The sequence below is a fragment of the Sarcophilus harrisii genome, chromosome 2, assembly GCF_902635505.1.
Source record: "Sarcophilus harrisii chromosome 2, mSarHar1.11, whole genome shotgun sequence".
NCBI lineage: Eukaryota > Metazoa > Chordata > Mammalia > Dasyuromorphia > Dasyuridae > Sarcophilus > Sarcophilus harrisii.
The window spans coordinates 207,585,811-207,613,628 of record NC_045427.1 but is presented as its reverse complement, the minus strand read 5'-3'; the positions used below and the strand labels follow the sequence as shown (position 1 = coordinate 207,613,628).

Sequence of the window (27,818 nt, the reverse complement as noted above, 5' to 3'; positions counted from 1 at the left end):
CAATGATCATCTATTTCTTCTAATTGATTCAGTGATCCAAGGCAATTCCAATATACTTTGAATGGAAAATGCCACATGTGTGCAGAGAGAGAACTATAGAGACTGGATGTAAAACAACACATACTATGTTCACTTTTTTCTTTTTTGTCTAATGTGGTTTTTTTAAATGATGTGTATGTATAACCAGGAAAAAAAGCTTAATGTACTTTTAGAAAGGTAATAAATTTCAGACCTTGGAATTCAGTTCTTTTCAATACATCTTGGATGTTATTACTAATATATTATGTACACCGTCCCCAAGGTGGATACTAAAGCTCAAAGGATCATAGATTTAGAATTGAAAAGGATGATAGAAGTCTTCTGATATCTTCCATTTTACAGATGAGTAAATCCAGGCTCAGAAAGTTTATTAGACTTGTCACAAGTCTTACATGTTCTATTAGAGGAATGGAATAGTACTTCCAATAAGAGCATATGCTGAGCCCTTTTGAGGGCTGCTCACCTACATTTGGTGGTGTCTGCCTTAACCTCAATTTTCAACTCTTGCTCAAAGAAATTGTAACTTAGTGACCACATCCTGACAAACCATCTCAGCAGATAGTCAACAGATACATAAATTTCCTTTTTAAAAGCTTTATGTCACTCAATCATTTATAATTTGCTGCTAGTGACTCTAGTTATTATATGGCTGAAATAGATTTGTTCAAGTTGAATGAAGAAATGGTAAGAGGCTGAACATATATGAAGGTTATCATCTTATAATAATAGACAGCTGAAAAAGTGAAGTAGGAGACATCAGTGGAGAAAACAGTGTACTGTCCAGTAGTTGTGGAAAAGTAGAGATAAAGAAGTCATAAGAAAGCTCTGACAGGATAAATAGATAATAACTAGAGTGAAATCTTCCATGAAGTCATGCAAAAGTTCTTTTGGGACATTTTGAATGAAATATCACATGGGAGAAATATCAGAAAATGATATTTAAGATATTGTTATTATAGAAAGTTACAGGTGCGATGAGATAAATCTTGATTAAAACAATAGAGAAGCCATATTCAAGAAGCACAGTCAATTGGATACAGACTTCATGATCTGGAATATAGGTTAGTGGATTGGGATTTAACCTACCAAGATAAAAAAATGAATAAAAGTAATATTTAAATTAACATACAAATTAAAGACTATGGCAAAATGTCAGAAGCACACATAATTGAATGAGAAGCAATAATAACAAAATTCTCTATAAGAACAGTCTTCTTTATGTTTCCCAAGTGTTAAACTCTCTGTCCTGAGGGGCCTTTCCTTGTAATCTTCTTCAGGGCTCCTAGCACATCTTTGTTCCTTAGGCTGTAGATTAGAGGATTCAGGGCTGGAGTGACAATAGTGTAGAACACAGAGAGAATATTGTCTTGCTGAGGGTTGTGGTAGGCACTGGGCAGAACATACATGAACATGGCAGCTCCATAGTACATCCCAACCACTGTCATGTGGGATGAACAGGTAAACAAAGCTTTCTCTCTCCCTTGGGTTGAGGGCATATGAAACACTGCATTCAAGACTAAGGTATAAGAGGTAATAATGGTAGAGAGAGGAATCAGGAGGAAGGTCACCCCAGTTGTGTATAGAATGAACTTGTACTGTGATGTTTCAGCACACGCCAGGTTTAGCAATGGAGGTATCTCACAGAGCAGATGGTGAATTTCTCGAGTTCTACAGAAAGAGAAGTGCATGGTGTAGATGGTATGCACAAGGGCATTCAGAGATGCCAGAAGCCAAGATGTACCCACCATAGACCAGCAAACCTTTGGTCTCATAATTATCATATAGTTCAAGGGGTGTCGAATGGCCACATAGCGGTCATATGCCATGAAAGCCAATAGAATATCTTCTGCACTACCAAGTGTTAGTGCCAGAAACATCTGCAGCCCACAGTTTGTGAAGGAGATGGTGTTTTGTCCACACAGATAATCTATAACTGTTTTGGGGGCAACAACTGATGTGAATAGCAGGTCCATAAGTGAGAGCTGACTGAGTAAGAAGTACATGGGCACATGGAGGCGATTATCCATAACTATCAGCATCAGCAGGAGACCATTGCTAGCCATCGCCACCAAATAAAGGAGTATGATTATGAAACAAACCAGCTCAGGGAAGCTACTATCCTGGAGAATTCCAATGAGGAAGAAACTGTCTATCAAAGTGATATTCCAGAATTCCATTCCACAGATTCCTCAATTTCCTGGAACCAGAGGTTCATTGATGTATATCCCCAATAAGTCAGAATTATTCTAAATCATGAAGCCATGCAAAAGTTCTTCCAGGACATTTTGAAGATGGAAAAATCTCACAGAAATGTGGGTTAAATTACTGTTATTACAGAAAATGGAAAGTAAGATGTAATAAATCTTGATTACAGAAGTAGAGAAACCGTGCTCAAGAGCTGCAGTGGATTAAATACAACGTTCCATGGTCCTGATGACAGTTTAGTAGATTGGGAGTTAACCTAACAAACGCCAAAAATGAATGAAAGTAACATCTAATTGATATACAAATTAAATGCTATGGCAAAGTGTCAAGAGAATATATAATTCAATTAGAAGAAATAACTAAGTTCTCTATAAGAATAAAGTTGTTATGTTTTCAGGTGTTAAAATCTCTGTACTAGAATGCATTAAAAGTTTCTTAAAGTCAGTAACTTGAGAAGTTCCCTTATTGTACTTAGACACCTATCTCAGAGACAATATTAAGATAGTCTTATTATTCTGTTTCCCAGATAATGGAACTGATGTGTTTACAAATATGCTGATCTGATAACTGACAGTTTTTAAGAGAATTTGACAGATGGGGAATTTTTGAAAGGAGGCTTTTCTGAGGATAGCTCTAATACAAGTTTTTGACATTTTTCAGTACCCTGACTTTAAGTAGACAGGAAAGCAAGAGTCAATTGCTTGCTTGTTTCTTTCTCTTTTTAAATTTTCTGTGACTTATATTTCCTTGTTATTTAACAATGCATGGCATCATTTGTTCATTCTTAAAAACAAAAATCTTACTAAATCCCAATATATCTACTAGTTATAGACCTATATCTCTCCTCCATTTCTTAGACTAAATCATTAAGAAAATTGTTTTCGTTTAGTGTCACACATTCCTCTCCTGTAATTCTTTCTAAACTCTGCAATGTAATTCTTGGCTTTGTTATTTAATTGAAATAGTTCCCTCCAAAATTATCAAGACTGAATGACCTTTTTGTTAGTCATCATCTTTAACCTTTCTGCATTATCTTACACTGTTTACTTCTCTCTCTTTCCAGATAATTTCATTTTCTGTGATTTTTGTGATTTTTTTTTTGTTTCTTCTACTAATCCTATTATGACTAGGACTTTTCAGTTTTCTGTGCTGAATTATCATCCATTTTAGTTCTCATTCTTCCTTATACTCCAGCTCTGTATCAAACATTTTGAACTTTTCAAATTGGATACAGAAAATTTCAAAGACAATCTTTTAATTCTTTTCCCCAAGCTTACCTCTTGTGAACTTCTAGTTATTATCAGGAGCATCACCATCCTTGTGGACACCAAGCTTTGCAGTTTTTGGTTTCTTCTTCTCATTTACCCATTTATACCATTAGTTGAAAAATTTTGTTACTATTTCCATAATATTTCTCATATCCATTTCATTCCCTCTACTCATATAACCACCAAGCAATTTCAGCACCTTATTATATATCAATCTGCTATTATACTAACTTTCTTTATGGTTTACCTAAAATACCCCTCTAATTTATTCTATCATTCACTGTTAACAAATAGAGATATAATTATGTCACATTCCTCCCCTTTCTCAGTAAGCTTCAGCAGCTGCCTAGTGACTAATTTTACTCTGGCATTCTTTACAACTGGACTTTTTCCTATTTTTCAAGTTTTTTTTTTTTTTTTAACATAGTACTCTTTTCACAGATCCTGTGATCCAGGAATACTAACCTCACTGTTCCTTAAATATGATTCTTTATCTCTTATCTCGCTGTCTTTCTATTAACTATCTCTCTCCCTTCCCTGGAATGCCTCCTCATCTCTTCCTTTTCAGGTGGGTACAAACACTACTTTTTAAACAGTACTTTATTTTCAAATACTGCTTTCTATGTGAAGCCTTTTTGATCCTTCTAGCTGATAATGTTCTATCTCCTCAATCATGCTGGATTAATTTTGCATATATTCTGGATGTAATTATGCATATACATGTTTTCCAAATCTAGCCCACTGGCTTGTTTTTGTTCAGTCAAGGTAAGAATACTTTTTGCATTTTAAAATAAATTTTATTGCATTTAAATATGAAAAAATCCCATATTCTTAGTTCACTGAAAGTAGTGATTTGGGCCTCAAGGTTAAGTTTGGTAATTCTTGGATAGCTCAAGGATTGAGGAGGGCTTTACTGTAGACTGAGTGGAGGTTCTGTGGATCCTTTTACATTAATGGACATGTTTGCCTATTTGTGAGTATAATCTTTTTTTTTTGAGTATTTTTGTGAATATAATAGTTGTTCACATTCTAAAAATCAGCATGGTAATATTTGATTATACAGACTCATGTAAAAATGTAAACTAGTTATTCTAAACTAAATGGCTCAAACAACTAACCATTAATTATATTATAGATACTAAAAAGTCATGAGACTGATAGCAGTGAAATAGAACACCAATATTTTTGGACTAGAGCTAAAGCATTTCTGTATCTAAACAACCTATTGAGAAAAAGAAATAAAAGACCATTATTTTGTTATATGCATAGTTTTAAATAATAAGACTACATATGATCAATTCAAACAAGCAAAAATAATTTAGCTAAAATAAATAAAGCAAAATTAATAAAATTTACAACGTGAGAATATTATTCAGATAAGAAATAATTGATCTACTTTTGGTAGAGATTTACAAAATTGATTACAAAATTACAAAATCTTTAGAATATTTAAGAAAAAAAGAGGAAAACCAAATTAACAAAAATAAAAATAGACATGTTGAGGTATAAAAAATAGAGAAATAAAGAAAATTATCAGAAACCTCTAGACCCAGTTGAAAGATCTATCATTTTAATTCTTATATTCAATTCATGTTTAATGGGTAAAATAAAGAAAATATTATATTTTCCAAAAAATTTAAAATTGTCCATAATGAAATGATGTATGATGGGTTATGAGGAGATAAAAAATTTGAACAGCCAGGAAATTATGAAGAATTATACTAAAAGATGTCATCAATCAAAGTTTTGAATGAACTTTGGCAAGACTGAGGCTTTTATGTTTCCTTTGTATTCATGATATCTAGAAAAAAAAACTCAGCTTGCTGAGTAGTCTCATTCTCTCTGTGGTAATTCTATAGAAGGAAATGATTAGTATTCTTACAGGATAGTCAAGTATGATAGTTTATTGTCTACAATACTGGAAGAAATACTTACATTGTTAAAATCTCAAAGTATGATGGAAAAATGGACTTAAAAAAATCAATGGATTAGTGTTAAAAAGTAAAATTCCAGATTAACCAGGCAGAAAGAAGAGATTCACAGTAATCTACAATCATCAAGAGAAATAAAGTAAGTCATTATTTAACTATGAAAGAATGAATATTCCTGGACCAAATGGATTTACAATCCTGCCAAATGTTTTGTAAAAAGCTACACCATATTTTTTTCTAAATGGTTCTTGAAAACAATAGAGAAAACATTTTGCCAAGCTCTGGTGGTTCTAATCTCCAATCTGGGAGCAATATCACAAGTAAAAAGAACATTGTTGTTGTTCAATTGTTTCAGTCATGTCTAACTTTTTATGACTATTTGGGATTTTCTTAGCAAAAGTACTTGAATGGTTTGCATTTCCTTTTCCAGCTCATTTTATATAAATGAGAAACTGAGACAAACAGGGTTATGTGACATGCCTCGAGGTATACACTTAGTAACTGTCAGTTAAGTGTCTTAAGCAAGATTTGAAAACACAGGTCTTCCTGATTCCAGGCCTAACACTCCATCCATTGCGGTTCAATATAATTAACAAATATTGTTGCAAATATTTAAATACAATCAACCTCTTTATTTTGCAGTAGACAAAACTGAAGCCCAGAAGGTGAAATGACTTTTTAAGGTAATTCAGCAAATAGGGGACAGTTGATTCCCATAATCCTTGGCACCAAGAGATTTCTTTTTTGGAATAGCTCCTCAGTCTTTAATATCCTGGAGGCATGCAGGGTTGGGGATATGGACTATTTGTGTCCAACCTGTGGCAGAGCATTCTGGTCTGGTCAGCACTGTTGGGCACACTGTAACTCAAGTCTAACACAGGTGATATCATTTTGGTCCTCTTTTAGAATTAAGGACAGCAACCATCATCATGAGGAGGAAAGTTATTATAACTGAGTTCCCACACTTAAGGAATAGGATAGTGTCTGAAGGATAACATTTATTTCTGGAGCTGGTGGAGGACTATTGCTAGATTAATAAAGTCTAGAGGATGGCAAACCCAGGAGGGCAAGGATTTTCCTTTGAAAATGTGAGGAGTGCTAGCAAAGCTAATAGGAAAGTTACAATTTGGGAAGCTCCAAGAATGGGGCAAGAAGATTAAAAAGTCATCATCCAGACTCTTGCTTTAATCACCTCTCATGTAGACTATAACACCAATCTCTTTTTTGGTTTCCCTGCATCACTGTCCTTTCCCAATTCATTATATTCATCCCTGTCAAAATAGTCTCTTCAACATATAGGGATAACCATATCACTCCCCCAATCAAAAAATATTTGTGGTTCTCTGTTGTCTGTAGAATGAAATATGAACTCCTAATTACTACATTAAATCCATCTGCAATTTGACTTCTATTTCCCTTTGTCATTCTTGTTCTTAATCTCTCCTTTAAAAGCAAACTGGATGCCAATCCAGTCAAACTAATGGCATCCTGCTATCTTCCATAGTCATAAGTTTAAATATGCCACTGATAATTGCTAAAATGTATTACTCTATCTCTTTCAGTTCTCTTTCACTTTATCTTAGCTTAGTGCCACCCTCTAATGATTATTTACAGTTTACCTGGTATATATGCTATTTTTACATATTTATTTCCATGTTGTTTTTTTCCATTAGACTGTCCTTGAGACAGGACTTCCTTTTCTTTAATCTTTCCTTCTATTTCCAGAGCTTTACACATGACTGGCATATATGGTAGGCAATTAATAAATTGACTATCTGGTTGACTTTTCCCTTGAGATTCAGTTTAGATCTCCAGTGTTTGATGAAATCTTCCAATTTCTCCCACCTCTTTTCAATTTGCTTTTCATATATTTTCACATCACTTTGATTAGCCTTCTTTATTCCTATTACATTTTAACTTATATCCTTCCTATTTGCATGTATCTTAACTCAATCTATTAGATTGTAAGTTTTTTGAGGACCAGAAGAGTTGTGGTACTTTGCATATAGTAGGAGCAAATAAATGCTGAATTGGAGGAAGTGAATTTACCTCTTCTGGGAAGATTATGATGTTCTTCTATTGAAGTGCAATAAAGTGAACTAAAGAAAAAAAATGAGATGACTCACAAATTATTCTCAAGAATTAGTTCTTTTTGAGATTTTTTTTATTTGAGTTCAAATTATATTAAGATGTTACAGTGTTTTGGACTAGAAAGGTGTTTAAACTATTATATTCTGGTCTAGTCAGATCATATCCAGAGAGTTATTCCAGTTTTGGATATGACATCAGTTTCTAAGTAACCTAAAGTGACCTTGATCCCAAAACTAGTTAGCAGATGAGAAGATCCTCCAAAGAAAGATGAAAATCTGAACTTGGATAATGTCTGATAATTGAAAGACAATAAAAGACCAAGAATTTAATACCACGAATGTTGGTGTTACAAGTTTCAAATGCTGAAATTTTTGTTTCTCTTTTAAGTATATTTCTTAGAGTGGTCAGAGAGTTAATATATACTTACATTAGCCCTACACTACAGACATCCCACATGTAAGATAAAAATTCATAAGTAAAAGAAGAAAAAAAATACAAAAAGAAGATCTGTCTTGTGGGATTCTGTGATCATTTAAAGACTGGGAGGTATAACCAGTGGCTATACTTCACCATTAGTTCAGGAGAAAAACCTGTTATACAGAAAGCCTTATAAGGGTGTGCAAAATTTAGAACAGATGGAAGGAGAAATCAAGAAAAGAGGTCAATAAGATACAGGCAATCTATAAACTTTGATAAGTGACCAGAATATTTTAAGGGCTTCTTATTTAATAATCAAGAATATGTATCCTTCTGTTACATAAGCTGCAAACATAAAGGAATTGATAATAGTTGCAAAGCAACAATTTGTGATATATGAATGGTATTTAATATATTTAGAATCAAATCAGTGTAAAGATATTTTTCCTTATTTCTAAATGCATGTTAATAGGTAATGAAGGAAGGGCATGGAAATAGAGAAAATTAAGCATCTAGAATTTGTCAGAAGAATGTATTTAAGGTGCTTTTTTTTTGAAATTATGCTGGAATTAGGTAAACATTTCTTTGGTTCTAAATTTCATTCAAGTTTCTAAGAACTTATTTAGAAAATAGTGTGTTCCAAAGGATGGTGACCACTTTCTGAGAGAACCAAGATAGGAACATGAAGCAATTGCATAAACAATTCCAGAAAATGACTCATATAATCAGAATTAAGAATATCTGGAATATAACAAAAGTATAAAAACTTAAGTTCTTAAAGCAAGGTTAGGAAGAACTTGTTAGTAGCAATAGTAAATATTAACACCAGTTGATAATTGTCATCCTTGACAATTAGGAATAGTTTGATGGTCTACACTCTCTATTATGGAGAATGAAATAGATTCCAAAGGATGGAGTGGATTTATCCTAAGAAAATTTCTGAATTTTAAGGAAATTGAAAGTCATTTTAGTCAATGCATAATTGACCAAAAATCTCCTCCATATCTCACCTGATATTTGATCATCTAATATGTAAAGACTTCCAGAGACAAGGGACTCACTGTCTCCTGAAACAGCCCATTTCCTTTTTGTACAGCTACAATTATTGTCATTTTCATTTATATTGAATAAATATTTTCCTAGTTTTTGCTTCCCAGAATTAGTTCTTAGTATGCTCAAGGCAAAAAAGGACAAAGTAAATGCTCCTCTGTTGTGACAACACTTCAATTACTCTCATGTCCCTTCAAACTTTCTCTCCAAGCAAAACATTTTCATTTCCTTCAAAGGACCCTCATAAATCAGGGTATCTAATCTACTCACTATCTTGAATATTCTTCTTTGGACATGTTTGAGTTACTCACTGTCCTATTCCTCTCCCAAATAGTACTCTGAAGTACACATTATTCAAAATATTGTTTCTAGGGATATTAATTAAGTCTAATAGTAAATTTTCCTTGATACTCTGGATTCTACACTGATGGTGGTAATAATGGTAGTGGGGTTGAAGGTGAATGATGTGATGGTGTAAATTTGAATGCATGTTGATAGTGGAAAGTTGGAAAGAGGAAGTGAGAATGAATTGAAGGTATGTCAAAGCTATAAGTGCCTGGATATAACTGCTACGTTATGGATTATTGCTATTTCATTTTAAATTGTTATCTTATCCTACTCTTAAGATTATAAATTTATAGGGGCTAAATCAGTGTCATGTACACCAATGTTCTCATGTCATAGTTGAAGAAGCTAGACACCAGAAAGTTTAAATAATTAGTTCAAGGTCACACTGGAAGTGAAGAGGCATCTTGGTGTGATCAAAATAGAAGTGAATTTGAAACCAGAGAACATGGGGAACCTCAGTACAAGTCACAGGCCTGACTTCTCATCTAATTTTCTTTGTACCTCATTTTCTCATCTGTAAAATGAAGATGCTTAATGAAATATTCTTCAAGAGCTCTTTAATCTCTGTTCTTGAGTGGCAAAACCAGGATTTATAACCAAGTCCTTGGAGTCTAATATTTTTCTCCACTGTAGCATTTGGGCATATGAAGTTTATTGATTTATTCTTTTGCTAAAGATGATATTACTTAAGTTTGGAGTCTTGTTTCAGTGATCCACAAGCCATTAAGTAAGAAAAATAAGGAATTCTATTATGAGCTGAAATCTTATAAAATAATTTTTAGAAATAAAGTTATTTTTCAAGGCCATATATATCATAAATCCTCAGTAAGAAATGCATTAGATTTAAGGAAGATACTGGTAAATGGTAATTTATATGCCATTTCCTTAAAAGTCAGTCCTTGATACACCCTCTATCTCTGCTCTGAAATCTATGCTAGTATATGATGTGGTCAGCATGATAAAGTGCAAAGATCATTGTCTCTGAAGTGAAAAGATTTGGTTTCAAATGCCATATCCAACATGTTACCTGTGTGACTTTGGTCATATCACTTAATTTCTTCTTAAATACATTGGAGCAGGAAATGGCAAAGATGTTTGGAGGCCAGGGAGATTAAGGAAGTGCCCTTTTGTTGATTAAAGAAGCAGTGATACTTAGCTTCTATATCTGGCCTGAATGGGGAACATATGTGAGTTTTCTTCATTTAATCAGAAATAAGACACAAAATGAGGGGTCTTAACACCTCAAGTCTAGGTAGAAGTGAAAGACAGAGATGTGTATGCTTATGGTACACCACACAGACAGTAGCTTCACTAAGAAAACACTGCTTTAGAAAGGAAAAACAAAAGTTCTTTATGTAACCCCATCTTTTAGGTGCACATTTTGCCAATTCCCTATTCCCTATTGTACAACAAAGTAAAATAATGCACACAGGTACCAGACTTTACTCAAGGCAAAAATCTGCTCATGATGATTTAAATGGGTAAGAAGTTTACATCACAGCAGAGATAGTATCAGATTTCTGAAAGTTCTTTCTTGGAACTATTTTTAGTCATTAGAGAAAACCTAAAGCCTCATAGGACATAAACAGATACTGAAAGCTAAGCTTTTGTGGACACAAGCTAACAGCAGATTTTCAGAAATCTTCAAAGATCATGCATTCACCCCAAGAAACTGATGGCAAGTCATGAAAAGTTTTCATCAATCATGTCACCTAGGTGTTTTGTAGAGTGAGCTAAATTAGGATGAGGTATGATGGCATATGACTCACTAAGGTAGCACAGAGGAAAAATTCAAGAATCATGGCTGAGTTAGGAAGAATGACCGGTTCCTATCTCTGACCAATTTAACCAATGAATAATTTGTGTACTCTCTTTTGTCTAAGATTTCTCCTTCCTAATAGGATTAGGAATTATATGGAAGGATAAATCAATCAATAAGCATTTATTAAATGCATATTACATGCTAAGCATTGTGGGAAGAGCTGGAAAATGGTAAAAAAAAAAAAAAAAAAGAAATTCCTCTTTCCCTCAAAAAACTTAAAGGTGCTCTTAGTATGTGTGGCTTTTTCTAAATAATCAGTCCTTTCTTTAATTTGAGATAAATACTAGATTTTGGATTATTTTATCTCCTTTCTCTGTCTACCACATCCTATCATTTCCTTATCAGAATACACACAGACACCTCTACACACTGACACTAAAATCCCCCATACCTCCTTTAAGCCTAATACAAAGCTCTTTACTTACTTCTGATAGAAAAACAGTGCCATTCCCTACCATATGAACTGCTTTGCTGATAGTTGAAGACCTGGGAACACCAAACAGAAACTTGAGAGGAGGACAATTTCTTTTCCAGCAAGATGAGTGGGAGATGGGATTTTTAAGATCTGACAGTCAGGAACACATTCATCATTCAGGTGTAATTTGTCTTATGAGTTCAGTAAACATGTATGGGAAGTTGTGGCCTCTTCTTACCTGCAGCAAAGATCCTATGGAGCAGTGGCGCCCCTTCTTTATTTCATTATCTATCACAAGGGAACCAAATTGGTTTCTCTTGTTTTCCTCCTTAAGCCAAACCTTCCAGTAACACTGTGAGAATAAAGCAGATTCTTGAGCCTAAAATCTCTGGAAAGCCAAAACAGGAGAAAGCCAAACAGAGTGGAAAGAAGAATAGATGAATTGATAGAGGAGTCTAATGGAGAGCCTTTAATTAATAACCTCATGGTCTTCTGGGAAGGAGTGAGACAGTGCGTGATGCCTTGGGAATCATCTCCACTCTTCCTTATATCCAGCCTAGATTTGTGGCTCTGCGTGGCTCAGAGGAAAATATTCCCTCAACTAAGAAACTTTCCTATAAATTGATTTGTCCAGCATCTAGGATTTTAATGAATCCCCAAGGGCATTTTCTCTTTTGGGGGCCAGGTACTACCACCTTTTTGCTTGGTAACAGATGGAGAATCTCTGAGATCTTAAGAATTCTTCTTAGACTTAAGGTCCAATCTTCTCCAAATCTCCTCCAAATATGTATCACCAAACCAAAATTTTTATGGAACTAACAGATAATCACTTTATTCACCTCAATCTAGTGTACTCTGTCTGCTTTATTGAAATGATCAACATTCTATGTCAAAAAGTTTCATTTCTTATTTTATTACTTATTATCTCTTAGATACATGTTTTCATTTACTCCTGTGTTTTTCTCTATATATTTGTTTATTGTATTGGTTATTGGAAACAACTTTAGTAATTAGAGATTTTTGCTAACGGTCTGAGAGACACAACTTTATTTATTTGTTGGCAATATAAGATTTTTCTTTCTAAGGGTCATTACCATTTCTTGCTATTGAATGAAAACATTATATAAGGGAATGAGCAGTAAATTTGACTGAAAAGACCTGAGTTTAAGTATAGGTGTTAATACTTACCAGATAACTTTTGGTAAGGGCCTTAACAATTCCGAGTCCCAGTTTCGTTCTGTGCAAAATGAAGATAATTATCTTACATAACATATAAGAACTACAACTACTGTTGTAAAACAGGCTTTGGGAGAATGCAGAATTTGAAGTTATAGAATCATAAGATTGTAGATTTGGAGCTGAAAGAGATTATAGAACTTTAAAAGCCATTTTCTAGAATTCTCTTATTTTACATATTCTAAATATAAACAAGAAGATAAATTCTTACTTCTTAATCCTTGCCTTTAGTTGATGTAGTGACAGAAGATAAGGGAAGTATTATGACAAGCAAAACTAACTGTAAAAATGTACCCAGTGGCCAGGATCTCCTTTAATTCCACCTGTCATTAAAAAGATCATGCAATTTGATATCTTTCTCTCTTACTTTCTGACTGAGCTCCAGAATGATATAATTCTCTAGTCTGACATTCAAATGTTAATTATTTTTGAGGAAGGCCATTCAATTGATTCTTAATCCATATAATAGTATTCTTTTTTAGATTAGTGATGTCAAGAAGCAGCTAGGTGGTGCACTGACCCTGAAGTCAGGAGGACCTGAGTTTTCCTCAAACACTTAACACTTGTGTGCCATGTGACTCTGGGCAAGTCCTTTTATCCCAATTACCTCACAAAGAAAAAATAATCTTAGACTAGTGGAACTTAAATAAACTGTACATAAAGATTCTTGTAGGCCATATCCTGTATGGAAAATACACATTAATATCATCTATGTCCAACTGTAACATATTTCCCAACATTTTGATATGCTTCACTCTTAGGTACTACAGGAAAAATGTCCCAAGGTATTCCTACAAAATATATCCTTATATTTTAATAATAATATCATTAATAATTTTGTCAAACAATTTGCTAAAATCTAGATATACCATATTTGTGATAATCTCAAAGATTTGATAATTCTATAATGTTTGGTAGTAATAGTTTCACTAAGAAATCAAAATAAATCTTTATTTTCATGTCTATACCCTTTTAGTTTGCCCTCTGAAATGCCTGTTCCATAGACAACAATTTTTCCTTTATACCAAATTATTTTCTCTCCCATTCCTTCCATCAATTAACTGTTAATGAAACCTACTCCTTTCTTCCCCGATGACACAAGATGTCTTGCCACCCTTTTCTACACTACCCTTTAATTTTACCTATTATCACTGACTCACTGGATGAGGAAAAGACCTTCTTGGTCTCCATTGTCACTTCCATGTTCTCCACATACTTCCATTATTTAGGAAACTTTTATTTTGAGGATCATACAATTCATATTTACCACCCAAACAAAATCCTGGTTGCTGTTGTTTATAGAATTCCAAATCACTCTTTTTTTTTTTCTCAGTGAATTTAGTGTAGGCTCCTCTATAACTCTGCTCTCTTATTGAGAGTCTTTTACATACAACATGATTCCTTGTCAAATTGTCTTCCTTCATTGAATAAATCCTATTTCACTTTATTGTATCACTGATTACATCCTGACAAGTCTCAGTCTCATATCACTCCCCCCATTTACCATCTTCATTTTTACATGCATGGTGCTGAATGAAAGTAGACAAAATCATGCAAACATTCTGGATTTGTAGTGGACTTGAACTATTATAGGTTTTTGGTACACAACCTCTACTGGGTCTTCACTGCTCCTAGGAAATCCTTCAACATCTTCCTTATTGATTCTTCCAAAAGTTTTCATCGCTGCTTTAATCTTTCATGATTTTTCCTTCCCTCATTCTTTCAATTGAGATCTCGGCTTCAGAAAAAATGATTCCATTTGCTATGATATCTCTTCTTCTCTCTCCCTCATCTTCTATAACTCATATGTCTTCTGTTACTATTTCCTCCTTCATTCACTTCACTTCATCACTTGATGAAGTAACTTTACTTTCTACTAAGTCTAACTCCTTTATCCATTCAAGTGATTCCATTTTCTCTAACAGGTGTTTCTTCTGCCATCCCCACTCTAATATTTCTTTGTCTAATGGCTCATTCTCTACTTTCTACAAACATGCTCATGTCTCTCCCATCCTGAAGAAAAAACTATGACAATTCTTCCATCCCTAAACAAAATTTTTTATCTCTTAGGTCCTTTGTTGCAAAACTTCTCAAAATGGCCATCTGCGTGCCTACACTTTTATCCTCCCATTGTCTTTTGACTCTTTTCAATCTAGCTTCTAATCTTACCATTTCATCACAACTGTTCCCTCCAAAGTTACTAAAGATTTCTTAGTTAACAAATACAAACACAAATCCTTTTCTCAATCCTCATTCTTGTTGTCTTTTCTCCATTCTTCAACAATGGTGATAACCTTCTTCAATTTGATACTCTTTTATCTTTAGGTTTTGGGAAACTACTTTCTCCCAGTTTCTCAGTCTTCTTTTCGGGATCCTCAATGATATTATTCTTTCTAATTATAAGTCTCTTTCAGTCTTCTGTTCTGGATCTTTTTCTTTTCCTCTATACTACTTGACTTGGTAGACTCATTAGTTCAAATTTACCTAATTAGCATGTTTATGTTGATGCTCAGCTTTATCTTTCCTATCCCAGTCTAAGCTGATTTCTAATCTCATACTTTCAATTGCCTTTCAAATATATTGAATTGGTTGTCCAATAGACATCTTATGCTCAATATGCCCCAAACAGAACACATTATCTTTTCCTCTAAATTCTTCCCCTTTCTTCCCCTCCTGTTATTGTGGAGGATGGTACCATTTTTCCCATCCTTTCAGGCTCCCAACCTAGTACTGCAGTGACTTTCTCTTACTCCTCAAATCCAAATTGCTTATCAATTTCATCTCAAGAACATCTTGCCTGAGCCACTTCTTTCATCCGACACTACTCTAGTGCAGGTCCTCATCACTCTACACTTGGTTCATTGCAAGAGTCTACTAATGGATCTGCCTGCCTCAAGTATTTCTCCACTCTAATCTGTCCTCTATTCAGTCTCCAATTTTATTTTCCTGAGGTGTAGGTCTGACCATGTCATTTCCCTATTCAATAAACTCCAGTGGGAGGATTCTGGGAAGATGGCAGAGTAGGTCAGAAAATTCGAAGATCTCCAGTTTTTCTCTATAAATAAAACAAAGTTGTACCTCAGGGCAAACATAGACCTGGTAAAAACAAATAAGACTAGGGAAAGAACAGAGATCATCCTGGGACAACTTGAGAAGACCCAAAGAAAGACCCTAGTACCAAGGTTTAATGGTATGAATGTAAACACCTCTAGGGTAACTGCACCAAAACAGCAAGCTGGGATTCCTGGGGTTAGCTGAGTTCTAAAGTAGTCTCAACCTGGACCCAGGAATTTTTACCTCCTGAACAGCCTGAGGAATTGGAAGTTTGAGTTCAGAAAGACTCAGGGAAGATTGGGGAGCCTCTCCTGATAAGAAATGCCAGACCTACCTGTGCTGCTGGGGCATGGGTGAAAAGCAATCAGTATACCTGGTAAATGCAGAAGCAGTGAGACAAGAATAATGCTGGGTGCAGACACTTGCAAAAGGGTGGAGTTCCTGGTTTGGGGTCAGAGGGAAGAGCTGAAGTGATGCCAAAGTCATCATCCCCCTTTCCAAGATTACATGAATAAGGCCTCATTTATATACATGTGTGAATATGTTTATGTATAAGCAGGCAAGGGAGAAAGAATATAATCATAGGGTTAGCACTAACTTCAGCTGCTATTGATCTTCCTAAGCCAGACATGTAGGTGTCTGTCTTAATCTTTGGCCAGTGACTGGGCCAGTTGGTACCTCTAATGACTGTATGATCTGCACCTGTGTGTACCAGTCCTTATAATGGTAAGCCATTTATATAGATAGTGAGCATAGGTCGGTCAGCTGTTGCAGCTGCTGTCCAGTAAATTCCTGGATTTTGTTGCCCAGAATCTGGATGACTATCACCAGATGGCTTATTAGGCGTCTATATCAGTAAACCTGATGCTGCTACTTCTCCTGGGTGACAAGTCACACATTGTCTACCTGTATTAGTGACTGGGATATTATCTACAATTTCCCCAGGTTCCCAAATCAGTGTATGAATGAACACTGTTTTGTAAGTATTCTCAGGAGGTGAAATGGTCAAGCCTACTGTACCTGAAGGCAAGGGATCCAAAGGCTGGAAAAGAACAGATTTCACCTCTCCAGGGGGTATCTCAGTAGTCCCAGCTGCATACAACTCTATTCTCCCCAATTGTAATACCTTTCTCCCATCAGGTTGCTTCCTGGCTGATTGGTCCTGCTTCCTGGCTGATTGGTCCTGAGTACCGAACTTCTAAAGGTTCTCTGGGTGCCACATCAGCTGCCATCATGCCCCAAGAATTTTCTGTTTGGGGCCCTGGGGTTGGGCCCTTCATCCCATTTCCCTGAATCAATCTACATTCTGATATCCAATGGAAGCCTCTGTTGCATTTTGGACATGGGGTTTGGGGTCTTGTTCTCCCACCCTGTTTTCTCACTCTCTCTCTATGCCAACATTGAGCTTTCAGATGCCCTACTTTATCACACTGAAAACATTGACGAGTCTCTCTGGAAGTCCCTTTCCAAAAGGGACCCTGTCTCCCCACATTTGGATCTTGGGAAGTCTGCATCATAGCCTAGCTATAAAAAGTATTTGTGCCCACTGCGGCACAGCATCTTATGATCTCCTCTAAAGGAGCATCCTTGCGCAGTCCTAGTATAATTCTTCTAAAAACCTCATTCACATTTTCTTTAGCAAGTTGCCTTATCATAATTTCTCATCCTGCATTTTCCCCAATAGTTCTTATGACAGCTATCTGCAAACAAAATCAGCAAAGGGTTCATTTGGCCCTTGTGCTATTTTTGTGAAGGTCTCTCTCCCTTGTCCTGTTTACCTGGAATAAAACAACATGCTTTGATAGTAGCAGAAGCAATTTGCTCATGTGCTGCTATGGGGTAATTAATCTGTCCTGAAGTGTCTGCATAAGAACCTACACCTGTTATATGGTCACAGGTGATTGGTATATTAACTCCAGTTTGCTTGTTTCCTTGGGCTTGTATTTTACAGAGTTCACTATACTCAGATACCACAACAAGTTTTGTCCAGATTCTAAACATGTACTTGCTATAGATTTCCAATCACTAGGGGTTAAAATTTCATAAGTCAAATTCTATAATCACATCTTAACATAAGATGATGTAGCCCCATAAAGAGTAAAACCCTTTTTTAGGTCTTTGATGATTTCTAGATCAAAAGGAATGCATTTTCTCCTCTTCTGACCTGAAGAGTTAAGTTGTTCAAACACAGGGTACACTTCTATTCTCAAATCAGCTGTATTCTGCCCTTCCTCTCTGGCTTTAAGTAGTGCCTTTTGTAAGGGGTCTTAGGAGGAGGTGATTACTGAGCGGGGGGGGGGTGCTGGTGATATCACTGTCCCTCCCATTCCCCCTCCTCCCTCCACCCTGGAAGGTGAAGTTGATGGGTGAGGGTCAACAACCTGCTTGGATATAGGCAGAGTTGAAGTTGGACTGTGAGAGTGAGAATCACCCTGTCATTCAAGTTCACTTAACTCTTCATGCCCTCTGGCAATATTTCTACTAATCTCTCCTTTTTCTTCCATTTTCTCCTCATACTTCCTCATCTGGCTGTTCTTAAAACTTTTCTTTTTTATATAACTTGTGGGATTCTTTAAAGCCAATTGTATTAAGCTGTACACATAGAATGTTTCCTTAGAAATTGAATCAGGACCTTTATCATTGTAGTATTCACATAGTTGATCTCCTACTAGTTTCCAGTTATCTACCTCTATTTCATCTTCCTTGAAGGTCCAAGGGAACATGCATTCTAATGTATCCAGAAGTCCATCAATCTGCTCCAAAGTTACAAACAAACCTTGGCTCTTAATTAGTCTAAGTGTTCTTCCTGTAGATCTCCCTCTGGGTGGGATTGGGGTTGGGGGTGGGGGAGAATTTTTTCCTAATATCTGCCCCATTTCAGCTAGAAAATGAGAGTTACTAGTTTAGCCCTTAATAAAGTAAGTTCCCTGTTTGTCTATTAAAATATTCACTCTATTTCCTGATCACCTGGACTTCTTCAGTGAAATTAGGGTCCTTGGTTCACATGCTGGGCCCCAAAATGTGAAGTTGGGGTTAGCTCCCTGGAGGCCTCAGGAATAGCTGGAGTCAGGATAAATAAAAGCCCTTGTTCTTTAGGGGGAGAAGCAGGCAAACTGCTGGGAATTTAGCCAAAGATCTCTTCTCGATTCTGGAGGCCAGAATCTCCACCTTTCTCCTCTTTGTCCTGTTGCCAAGTGAATCTCTGGCCTCTGTTACCCCACCCTCTAATCCTTGCCTATGATTATCTAACCCCAAACATTGAGCCAGCACCAAAAAATGAGAAGAGCCATTTTCCCAAATATATGCTAATAGTCATTGTCTCATACCGAATAGGTAATTAGCCATAAGTACTCGGTTGTCAGATTCAAGTACACCTTTTCATAGTTTCAGCCCTTTCCATAAATGGAATAGTAACTTGCACGAAATGGATTTGCAGTTTAAAATGCAATGTTTTTTATTGTACTATGTTATTGAAATGTTTATTTTATTCCCCAAATCAAAAATAAATTAAATAAACATTTCCAAAAAAGAGAAAAATTACCCCCCAAAAGTCACTTGACCCAAATCAGAAAAGTAGTACATTATAGAGGTAGAAAAATAATAACAAAATTCATCTGGAAGAACAAAAGTTCAAGAATATCAAGGGAATTAATGAAAAAAAATACAAAAGATAGCAACCTCTCAGTACAAGATTTAAAACTCTATTATAAAGCAGTAATCATTAAAAACATATGGTCCTGGCTAAGAAATAGAGTGGTGGATCAGTGGAATGGGTTAGATACACATGACATAATAATCAAAAAGTATAATAATCTAGTATTTGATAAGTTCCAAAACTCCAGCTTCTGGATAAAAACTCACTATTTCACAAAAATTGCTGGGAAAATTGGACAATGATGTTAGAAACTTGACTTAGACCTACATCTCATACCCCATATGAAAACAAGCTCAAAATGGCTACATGATTTGGGCGTATAGTGTGATGTCATAAGCAAATTAGGAGAGCAAAGAATAGTTGATCAGATCTTTGGAGAAAAGAGAAATTTATAACCAAAGAAGAACTAGAGAACATTATGAAATGTAAAATTGACAACTTTGATTACATTAAAGCAAAAAGGTTTTGCCCAAACAAAACCAACACAAACAAGATTAAAAGCAAAATACAAAGAACAATTTTGGAGCAATGAGTAAAATTTTTATAGCCAGTTTCTGATAAAAAAATCATATTCTAAAATATATAAAAGAGTGTCAATTTTATAAGAATACAAGTCATTCCCCAATTAATAAATGGTCAAAGGATATGAACAGACAATTTTCAGATGAAGAAATTAAAGTCATCTATAGTCATATGAAAAAATGTTCTAAATAATTGAGAAATGCAAATTAAAATAATTCTGAAGTACCACCTCACACATCTCAGATTAGCTAAAATGACAGGAAAAGATGATGATAAATGTTGGAGGGGATGTGGGGAAAACTGGGACACTAATGCATTGCTGGTGGAGTTATGAAATGATTCAACTTCTGGAGAGCAATTTGGAACTATGCCTAAAGGGCAATAAAACTACATACTCTTTGATTCAGCAAGGCCATTACTGGATCTGTATCCTAGGGAAATAATAAAGAAGGGAAAAGGACTCACATGTGTAAAAATGTTTGTAGTAGCTCTTGTTGTGGAGGCAAAGAATTGGAAAATGAATAGATGCTCATCAATTGGGAAATGGCTCATTAAGTTACAGTATATGAAAGTAATGGAATATTATTGTTCTACAAAAATGATCTGATGAACAACCAGATTTTAGAAAGACCTGGAAGGATTTACAATAACTGATGCTGAGCAAAAGAAGCAGTACCAGTAACACATTGTACATAGTAACAGCAAGATTATGCAATGATCATCTATGACAGACTAATTTCTTCTAAGTGGTTCAGTGATTAAAGGCAATTCCAATAACTTTGGATGGAAAATGCCACATGCATCCAGAGAGAGAACTATAGAGAGTGGATGTAAAACAACACTTACTATGTTCACTTTTCTTCTTTTTTTCCTAATATATTTTTTAAAAATGAATGCGCATGTATAAACAGAAAAAAATTGATTACACATTTAAAAAGGTAATAAATTTCAGATCTTGGAATTCAGGTCTTTTCAATGCAACTTGGATGTTATTATTTCTAACATATTATGTACACCCTCTTCTCCAAGTTGGATACTAAAGCTCAAAGGATCATAGATTTAGAATTGAAAAAGATGATAGCAGACTTCTGATATCTCCCATTTTACAGATGAGTAAATCCAGGCTCAGAAAGTTTATTAGACTTGTCACAAGTCTTACATGTACTATTAAAGGAATGGAATAGTACTTCTGATGTGAGGGTTTGCTGAGCCTTTTTGAGGGCTGCTCACCTACATTTGGTGGTGTCTGCCTTAACCTCAATTCTCACCTCTTGCTCAAAGAAATTGTAACTTAGTGACCACATCCTGACAAACCATCTCAGCAGATAGTCAACAGATACATAAATTTCCTTTTTAAAAGCTTTATGTCACTCGATCATTTATAATTTGCTGCTATTGACTCTAGTTATTATGCGGCTGAAGAAAATTGTTCAAGTTGAATGAAGAAATGGTAAGAGGCTGAACATATATGAAGATGATCATCTTATAATAGACAGCTGACAAAGTGAAGTAGGAGACATCAGTGGAGAAAACAGTGTACTGTCCAGTAGTTGTGGGAAAGTAGAATAAAGAAGTCATAAGAAAGCTCTGACATAGGATAAATAGATAATAACTAGAGTGAAATCTTCCATGAAGTCATGCAAAAGTTCTTTTGGGACATTCTGAATGAAATATTACGTGGAAGAAATATCAGGAAATGATATTTAAGATATTGTTATTATAGAAAGTGACAGGTGCGATGCGATAAATCTTGATTAAAACAATAGAGAAGCCATATTCAAGAATCACAGTCAATTGGATACAGACTTCATGATCTGGAAGATAAGTTAGTAGATTGGGATTTAACCTACCAAGATAAAAAAATGAATAAAAGTAATATTTAAATTAACATACAAATTAAATGCTATGGCAAAATGTCAGGAGCACACTTAATTGAATGAGAAGCAATAATAACAAAATTCTCTATAAGAACAGTCTTCTTTATGTTTCCCAAGTGTTAAACTCTCTGTCCTGAGGGGCCTTTCCTTGTAATCTTCTTCAGGGCTCCTAGCACATCTTTGTTCCTTAGGCTGTAGATTAGAGGATTCAGGGCTGGAGTGACAATAGTGTAGAACACAGAGAGAATATTGTCTTGCTGAGGGTTGTGGTAGGCACTGGGCAGAACATACATGAACATGGCAGCTCCATAGTACATCCCAACCACTGTCATGTGGGATGAACAGGTAAGCAAAGCTTTCTCTCTCCCTTGGGTTGAGGGCATATGAAACACTGCATTCAAGACTAAGGTATAAGAGGTAATAATGGCAGAGAGAGGAATCAGGAGGAAGGTCACCCCAGTTGTGTATAGAATGAACTTGTACTGTGATGTTTCAGCACACGCCAGCTTTAGCAATGGAGGTATCTCACAGAGCAGATGGTGAATCTCTCGAGCACTACAGAAAGGGAAGTGCATGGTGTAGATGGTGTGCACAAGGGCACTCAGAGATGCCAGAAACCAAGATGTACCCACCATAGACCAGCACACCTTTGGTCTCATAATTATCATATAGTTCAAGGGGTGTCGAATGGCCACATAGCGGTCATATGCCATGAAAGCCAACAGAATATCTTCTGCTCCACCAAGTGTTAGTGCCAGAAACATCTGCAGCCCACAGTTCGTAAAGGAGATGGTGTTTTGTCCACACAGATAATCTATAACTGTTTTGGGGGCAACAACTGATGTGAATAGCAGGTCCATGAGTGAGAGCTGACTGAGTAAGAAGTACATGGGCACATGGAGACGATTATCCATAACTATCAGCATCAGCAGGAGACCGTTGCTAGCCATCGCCACCAAATAAAGGAGTATGATTATGAAACAAACCAGCTCAGGGAAGCTACTATCCTGGAGAATTCCAATGAGGAAGAAACTGTCTATCAAAGTGATATTCCAGAATTCCATTCCACAGATTCCTCAATTTCTTGTAACCAGAGGTTCGGTGATGTGTATTCCCCAATGATTAAGAATTATTCTAAATCATGAAGCCATGCAAAAGTTCTTCCAGACCATTTTGAAGATGGAAGAAACATCACAGAAAATGTGGGTTAAATTACTGTTATTACAGAAAATGAAAAGTAAGATGTAATAAATCTTGATTACAGAAGTAGAGAAACCCTGTTCAAGAGCTGCAGTCGATTAAATACAACGTTCCATGGTCTTGATGACAGCTTAGTAGATTGGGAGTTAACCTAACAAACACCAAAAATGAATGAAAGTAACATCTAAATTGATATACAAATTAAATGCTATGGCAAAGTGTCAAGAGAATATATAATTCAATTAGAAGAAATAACTAAGTTCTCTATAAGAATAAAGTCGTTATGTTTTCAGGTGTTAAAATCTCTGTACTAGAATGCATTGAAAGTTTCTTAATATCTCAGAGACAATATTGAGATAGTCTTATTCTATTTCCCAGATAATGGAACTGATGTTTACAAATATGCTGATCTGATAACTGGCAGTTTTTAAGAGAATTTGACAGATGGGGAATTTTTGAAAGGAGGCTTTTCTGAGGATAGCTCTGATAAAAGTTTTTGATACATTTTCAGAACCCTGACTTTAAGTAGACAGGAAAGCAGGAGTCAATTGCTTGTTTGTTTGTTACTCTTTTTAAATTTTCTGTGACTTATATTTCCTTGTTATTTAACGATGATGCATGATCTCATTAGTTCATTCTTAAAAACAAAAATCTTACTAAATCCCAGCATATCTACTAGCTACAGACTATATTTCTCCTCCACCATAGTCTTAGACTAAATCATTAAGAAAATTGTTTTCATTTAGTGCCTCACATTCCTCTCCTGTCATTCTTTCTAAACTCTGCAATATAATTCCTGGCTTTGTTATTCAATTGACATAGTTCTCTCCAAAATTATCAAGACCAAATGACCTCTTCTTAGTCATCATCTTTAACATTTCTGCAACATCTTACACTGTTTACTATACTCTCTTCCCAGATAACTTCTTTTTCTGTAATTTTTATGACATTGCTTTCTTTTGTTTCTTCTACTAGTCCTATTATGACTAGGACTTTTGAGTTTTCTGTGCTGAATTATCAATCCTTTTTAATCCTTATTCTCCCTTATAGTCCAGTTCTATATCAAACATTTCTTTTTGAACTTTTCAAATTGGATGTAGAAAATTTCAAAGACAACATTCTAAAACTAATCTTTTGTTATACCCAAGCTTACCTCTTGTGAACTTCTGGTTATTATCAGGAGCAACACCATCTTTCTGGACACCAAGCTTTACAGTTTTGGGTTTCTTATTCTCATTTACCCATTTATACCATTAGCTGTCAAATTTTGTTACTATTCCATAATATTTATCATATCTATTTCATTCCCTCTACTCAAAAAAACCACCAGCAATTTCAGCACCTTATTACATATCAGTCTGATATCATAGTAGCTTTCTTTATGGTCTCCCTACTTAAAATACCCCTCTAATTTAGTCCATCATCCAATGTTAACAAATAGAAATATGATTTATCACATTCCTCCCCTTTCTCAATAAGCTTCAGAAGCTGGTTAGTGACTAATTTTACTCTGGTATCCTTTACAACTGGATCTTTTCATATTTTTCAAATTTTTTTTTTAACATAGTACTCTTTTCACAGATGCTGTCATCCAGAAATACTAGCCTCAGTATTCCTTAAACATCTTATCTCTCTGTCTTTCCATTGGCTATCTCTCTCCCCTAGAATGCCTTCTCATCTTCTTCCTTTTCAGGTTGCTACATATAGTACTTTTTAAACAGTCCTTTATTTTCAAATACTACTTTCTATATGAAGTCTTTTTTGATCCTTGTAGCTGATAATGTTCTTTCTCCTCAAATTATCCTGGACTAATTTTGCATCTATTCTGGATGTAATTATGCATGTACATGTTTTCCAAATCTAGCCCATGTGTTCAGTCAAGGTAAGAATGTTTTTATTGCATTTTAAAATAAATTTTATTGCATTTAAATATGAAAAAATCCCATATTCTTAGTTCACTGAAAGTACTGATTTGACCCTCAAGCTTAAGTTTGCTGATTCTTGGATAGCTCAAGGATTGAGGAGGGCTAATTATTGTAGACTGAGTAGAGGTTCTATGGATCCTTTTTCATTAATGGGCCTGTTTGGATATTTTTGAGCATAATCTTTTTTTTTGAGTCTTTTTGTGAATATAATAGTTATTCACATTCTAATAATCAGCATGGTATTAGAATTTTTTTGATTTGATTTTGATTTGATTTGGTTTCTATTTGGTTATACAGACTCATGTAAAAATGTAAACTAGTTATTCTAAATAATGAATGGCTCAAAGAACTAACCACTAATTATATTATAAATACTAAAAAGTCACTATGAGACTGATAGCAGTAAAACAGAACACCAATATTTTTGGATTAGAGCTAAAGCATTTTTGTATCTAAACAACCTATTCAGAAAATGAAATAAAAGACCATTATTTTATTATGTGCATGAGTTTTAAATAATACTACAAATTATCAATTCAAACAAGCAAAAATAATTTAGCTAAAATAAATAAAGCCAAAATTAATAAAATTTAAAACATGAGAATATTATTCAGATAAGAAATAATTGAAATAGTTTTTGTAAAGATTTTCAAAATTTGTAAACTTTAGAAAATTTAAGAAAAATAGAGGAAAACAAAATTAACAAAAATAAAAATAAATATTTTGAAAGTATAGCAAATAGAGAAATAAAGAAAATTATCAGAAACCTCTAGACCAAGTTGAAAGACCTATCATTTTTATATTTATATTCAATTCATGTTAAATGGCTAAAATAAAGAAAATATTTTCAAATAATTTAAAATTGTCTATAATGAAAGGAAGTATGATGGGTTTATGAGGAGATTAAAATATTGAATAGCCAGGAAAACATGAAGAATTATACTAAAAGGTGTCATCAATAAAAGTTTGAATGAATTTTGGCAAAATTGAGGCTTTTATATTTCCTTCATATTCATGATGTCAAGGGGAAAAAATAGCTTGTTAAGTAGTCTCATTCTCTCTTTGATAATTCTATAGAAGGAAATGATTAGTATTCTTATAGGATAATAAAGTGTGGATAGTCTATTGTCTACAGTATTGGAAGAATTACTTACATTGTTAAAATCTCAAAGTATTCTGGAAAAATATGAATTAAAAAGAAAATCAATGGATTAACTTTAAAAAAAAATCCAAATTAACCAGGTAGAAAGAAGAGATTCTCAGTAATCCACAATCATCAAGAGAAATAAAGTAATTATTTAACAATGAAATAATGAAGATTCCTGGAACAAATGGATTTACAATCCTACCAAATATTTTTAAAATAGCTAAATTCTATTGTTTCTAAATGGTTCTTGAAAACAATAGAGAAAACATTTTGCCAAGCTCCAGTGGTTCTAATATCCAAACCGGGAGCAATATCTCAAGTAAAAAGAACATTGTTGTTGTTCAGTTGTTTTGGTTATGTCCAACTTGTGACTATTTGGGATTTTCTCAGCAAAAATACTGAAATGATTTTCATTTCCTTTTCCAGCTCATTTTATGTAGATGAGAAACAGAGACAAACAGGGTTATGTGACTTGTCTCGAAGTATACACTTAGTAACTGCCAGTTAAGTGTCTTAGGCAAGATTTGAACACACAGGTCTTCCTGATTCCAGGCCTAACACTCCATCCATTGCGGTTCAATATAATTAACAAATATTGTTGCAAATATTTATATATAATCAACCTATTTATTTTGCAGAAGAGAAAACTGAAACCCAGAATGTGAAATGACTTTTCAAGGTAATTCAGCAAATAGGGGACAGTTAATTCCCATAATCCTTGGCACCAAGAGATTTTTTTTTTTGCATAGCTCCTCAGTCTTTAATATCCTGGAGGCATGCAAGATTGGAGATATGGACTATTTGTGTCCAACCTGTGGCAGAGCATTCTGGTCTGGTCAGCACTGTTGGGCACACTGTAACTCAACTCTAATGCAGGTGATATTATTTTCGTCCTTTTCTAGAATGAAGGACAATAACCATCATCATCAGGAGGAAAGTTATTACCATTGAGTTTCCACACCTTGGGAATAGGATAGTGCCTGAAGGACAACATTTATTTCTGGAGCTAATGGAAGACTGTTGCTAGATTAATTCACTCTAGAGGATGGGAAACCCAGGAGGGCAAGGATTTTCCTTTGAAAATGTGAGAAGTGCTAGCAAAACTAAAAGGAAAGTTACAATTTGGGAATCTCCAAAAATGGGGCAAGAAGATTAAAAAGTCATCATCCAGCTTCTTGATATAATCACCTCTCATGTAGACTATAATATCAATCTCTTTTTTGGTCTCCCTGCATCACTCTTTTTTTCCAATTCATTATATTCATCCCTGCCAAAATAGTCTATTCAACATATAGGGATAACCATATCACTCCCCCAATCAAAAAATATTTGTAGTTCTCTGTTGTTTGTAGAATAAAATATGAACTCCTAATTACTACATTAAATTCATCTGCAATTTGACTTCTATTTCCCTTTGTCATTCTTGTTCTTAATCTCTCCTTTAAAAGCAAACTGGATGCCAATCCAGTCAAACTAATGGCATCCTGCTGTCTTCCATAGTCATAAATTTAAATATGCCACTGATAATTGCTAAAATGTATTACTCTATCTCTTTCAGTTCAAATACTTTATCTTAGCTTAGTGCCACCCTCTAATGATTATTTACAGTTTACCTG

General features: G+C 34.7%; 2 protein-coding genes across 2 annotated transcripts; both read right to left on the bottom strand.

Annotated features, from left to right (window-relative positions):
- Nucleotides 1-1,271: 1,271 nt before the first annotated feature.
- On the bottom strand, nucleotides 1,272-2,216 carry LOC100913833 (olfactory receptor 2AG2-like). The gene has a single exon (XM_003759195.2). It carries the CDS (start codon nucleotides 2,214-2,216, stop codon nucleotides 1,272-1,274), a length of 945 nt encoding a protein of 314 aa, XP_003759243.2.
- Nucleotides 2,217-22,049: 19,833 nt separating this feature from the next.
- Nucleotides 22,050-22,994, bottom strand: LOC116420978 (olfactory receptor 2AG1-like). Its single transcript, XM_031949263.1, has one exon. It carries the CDS (start codon nucleotides 22,992-22,994, stop codon nucleotides 22,050-22,052), a length of 945 nt encoding a protein of 314 aa, XP_031805123.1.
- Nucleotides 22,995-27,818: the final 4,824 nt, after the last annotated feature.

Bases quoted from the DNA above. Each gene is read 5' to 3' on its own strand.
- LOC100913833 (XM_003759195.2), bottom strand. From the start codon at position 2,216: ATGGAATTCTGGAATATCACTTTGATAGACAGTTTCTTCCTCATTGGA.
- LOC116420978 (XM_031949263.1), bottom strand. From the start codon at position 22,994: ATGGAATTCTGGAATATCACTTTGATAGACAGTTTCTTCCTCATTGGA.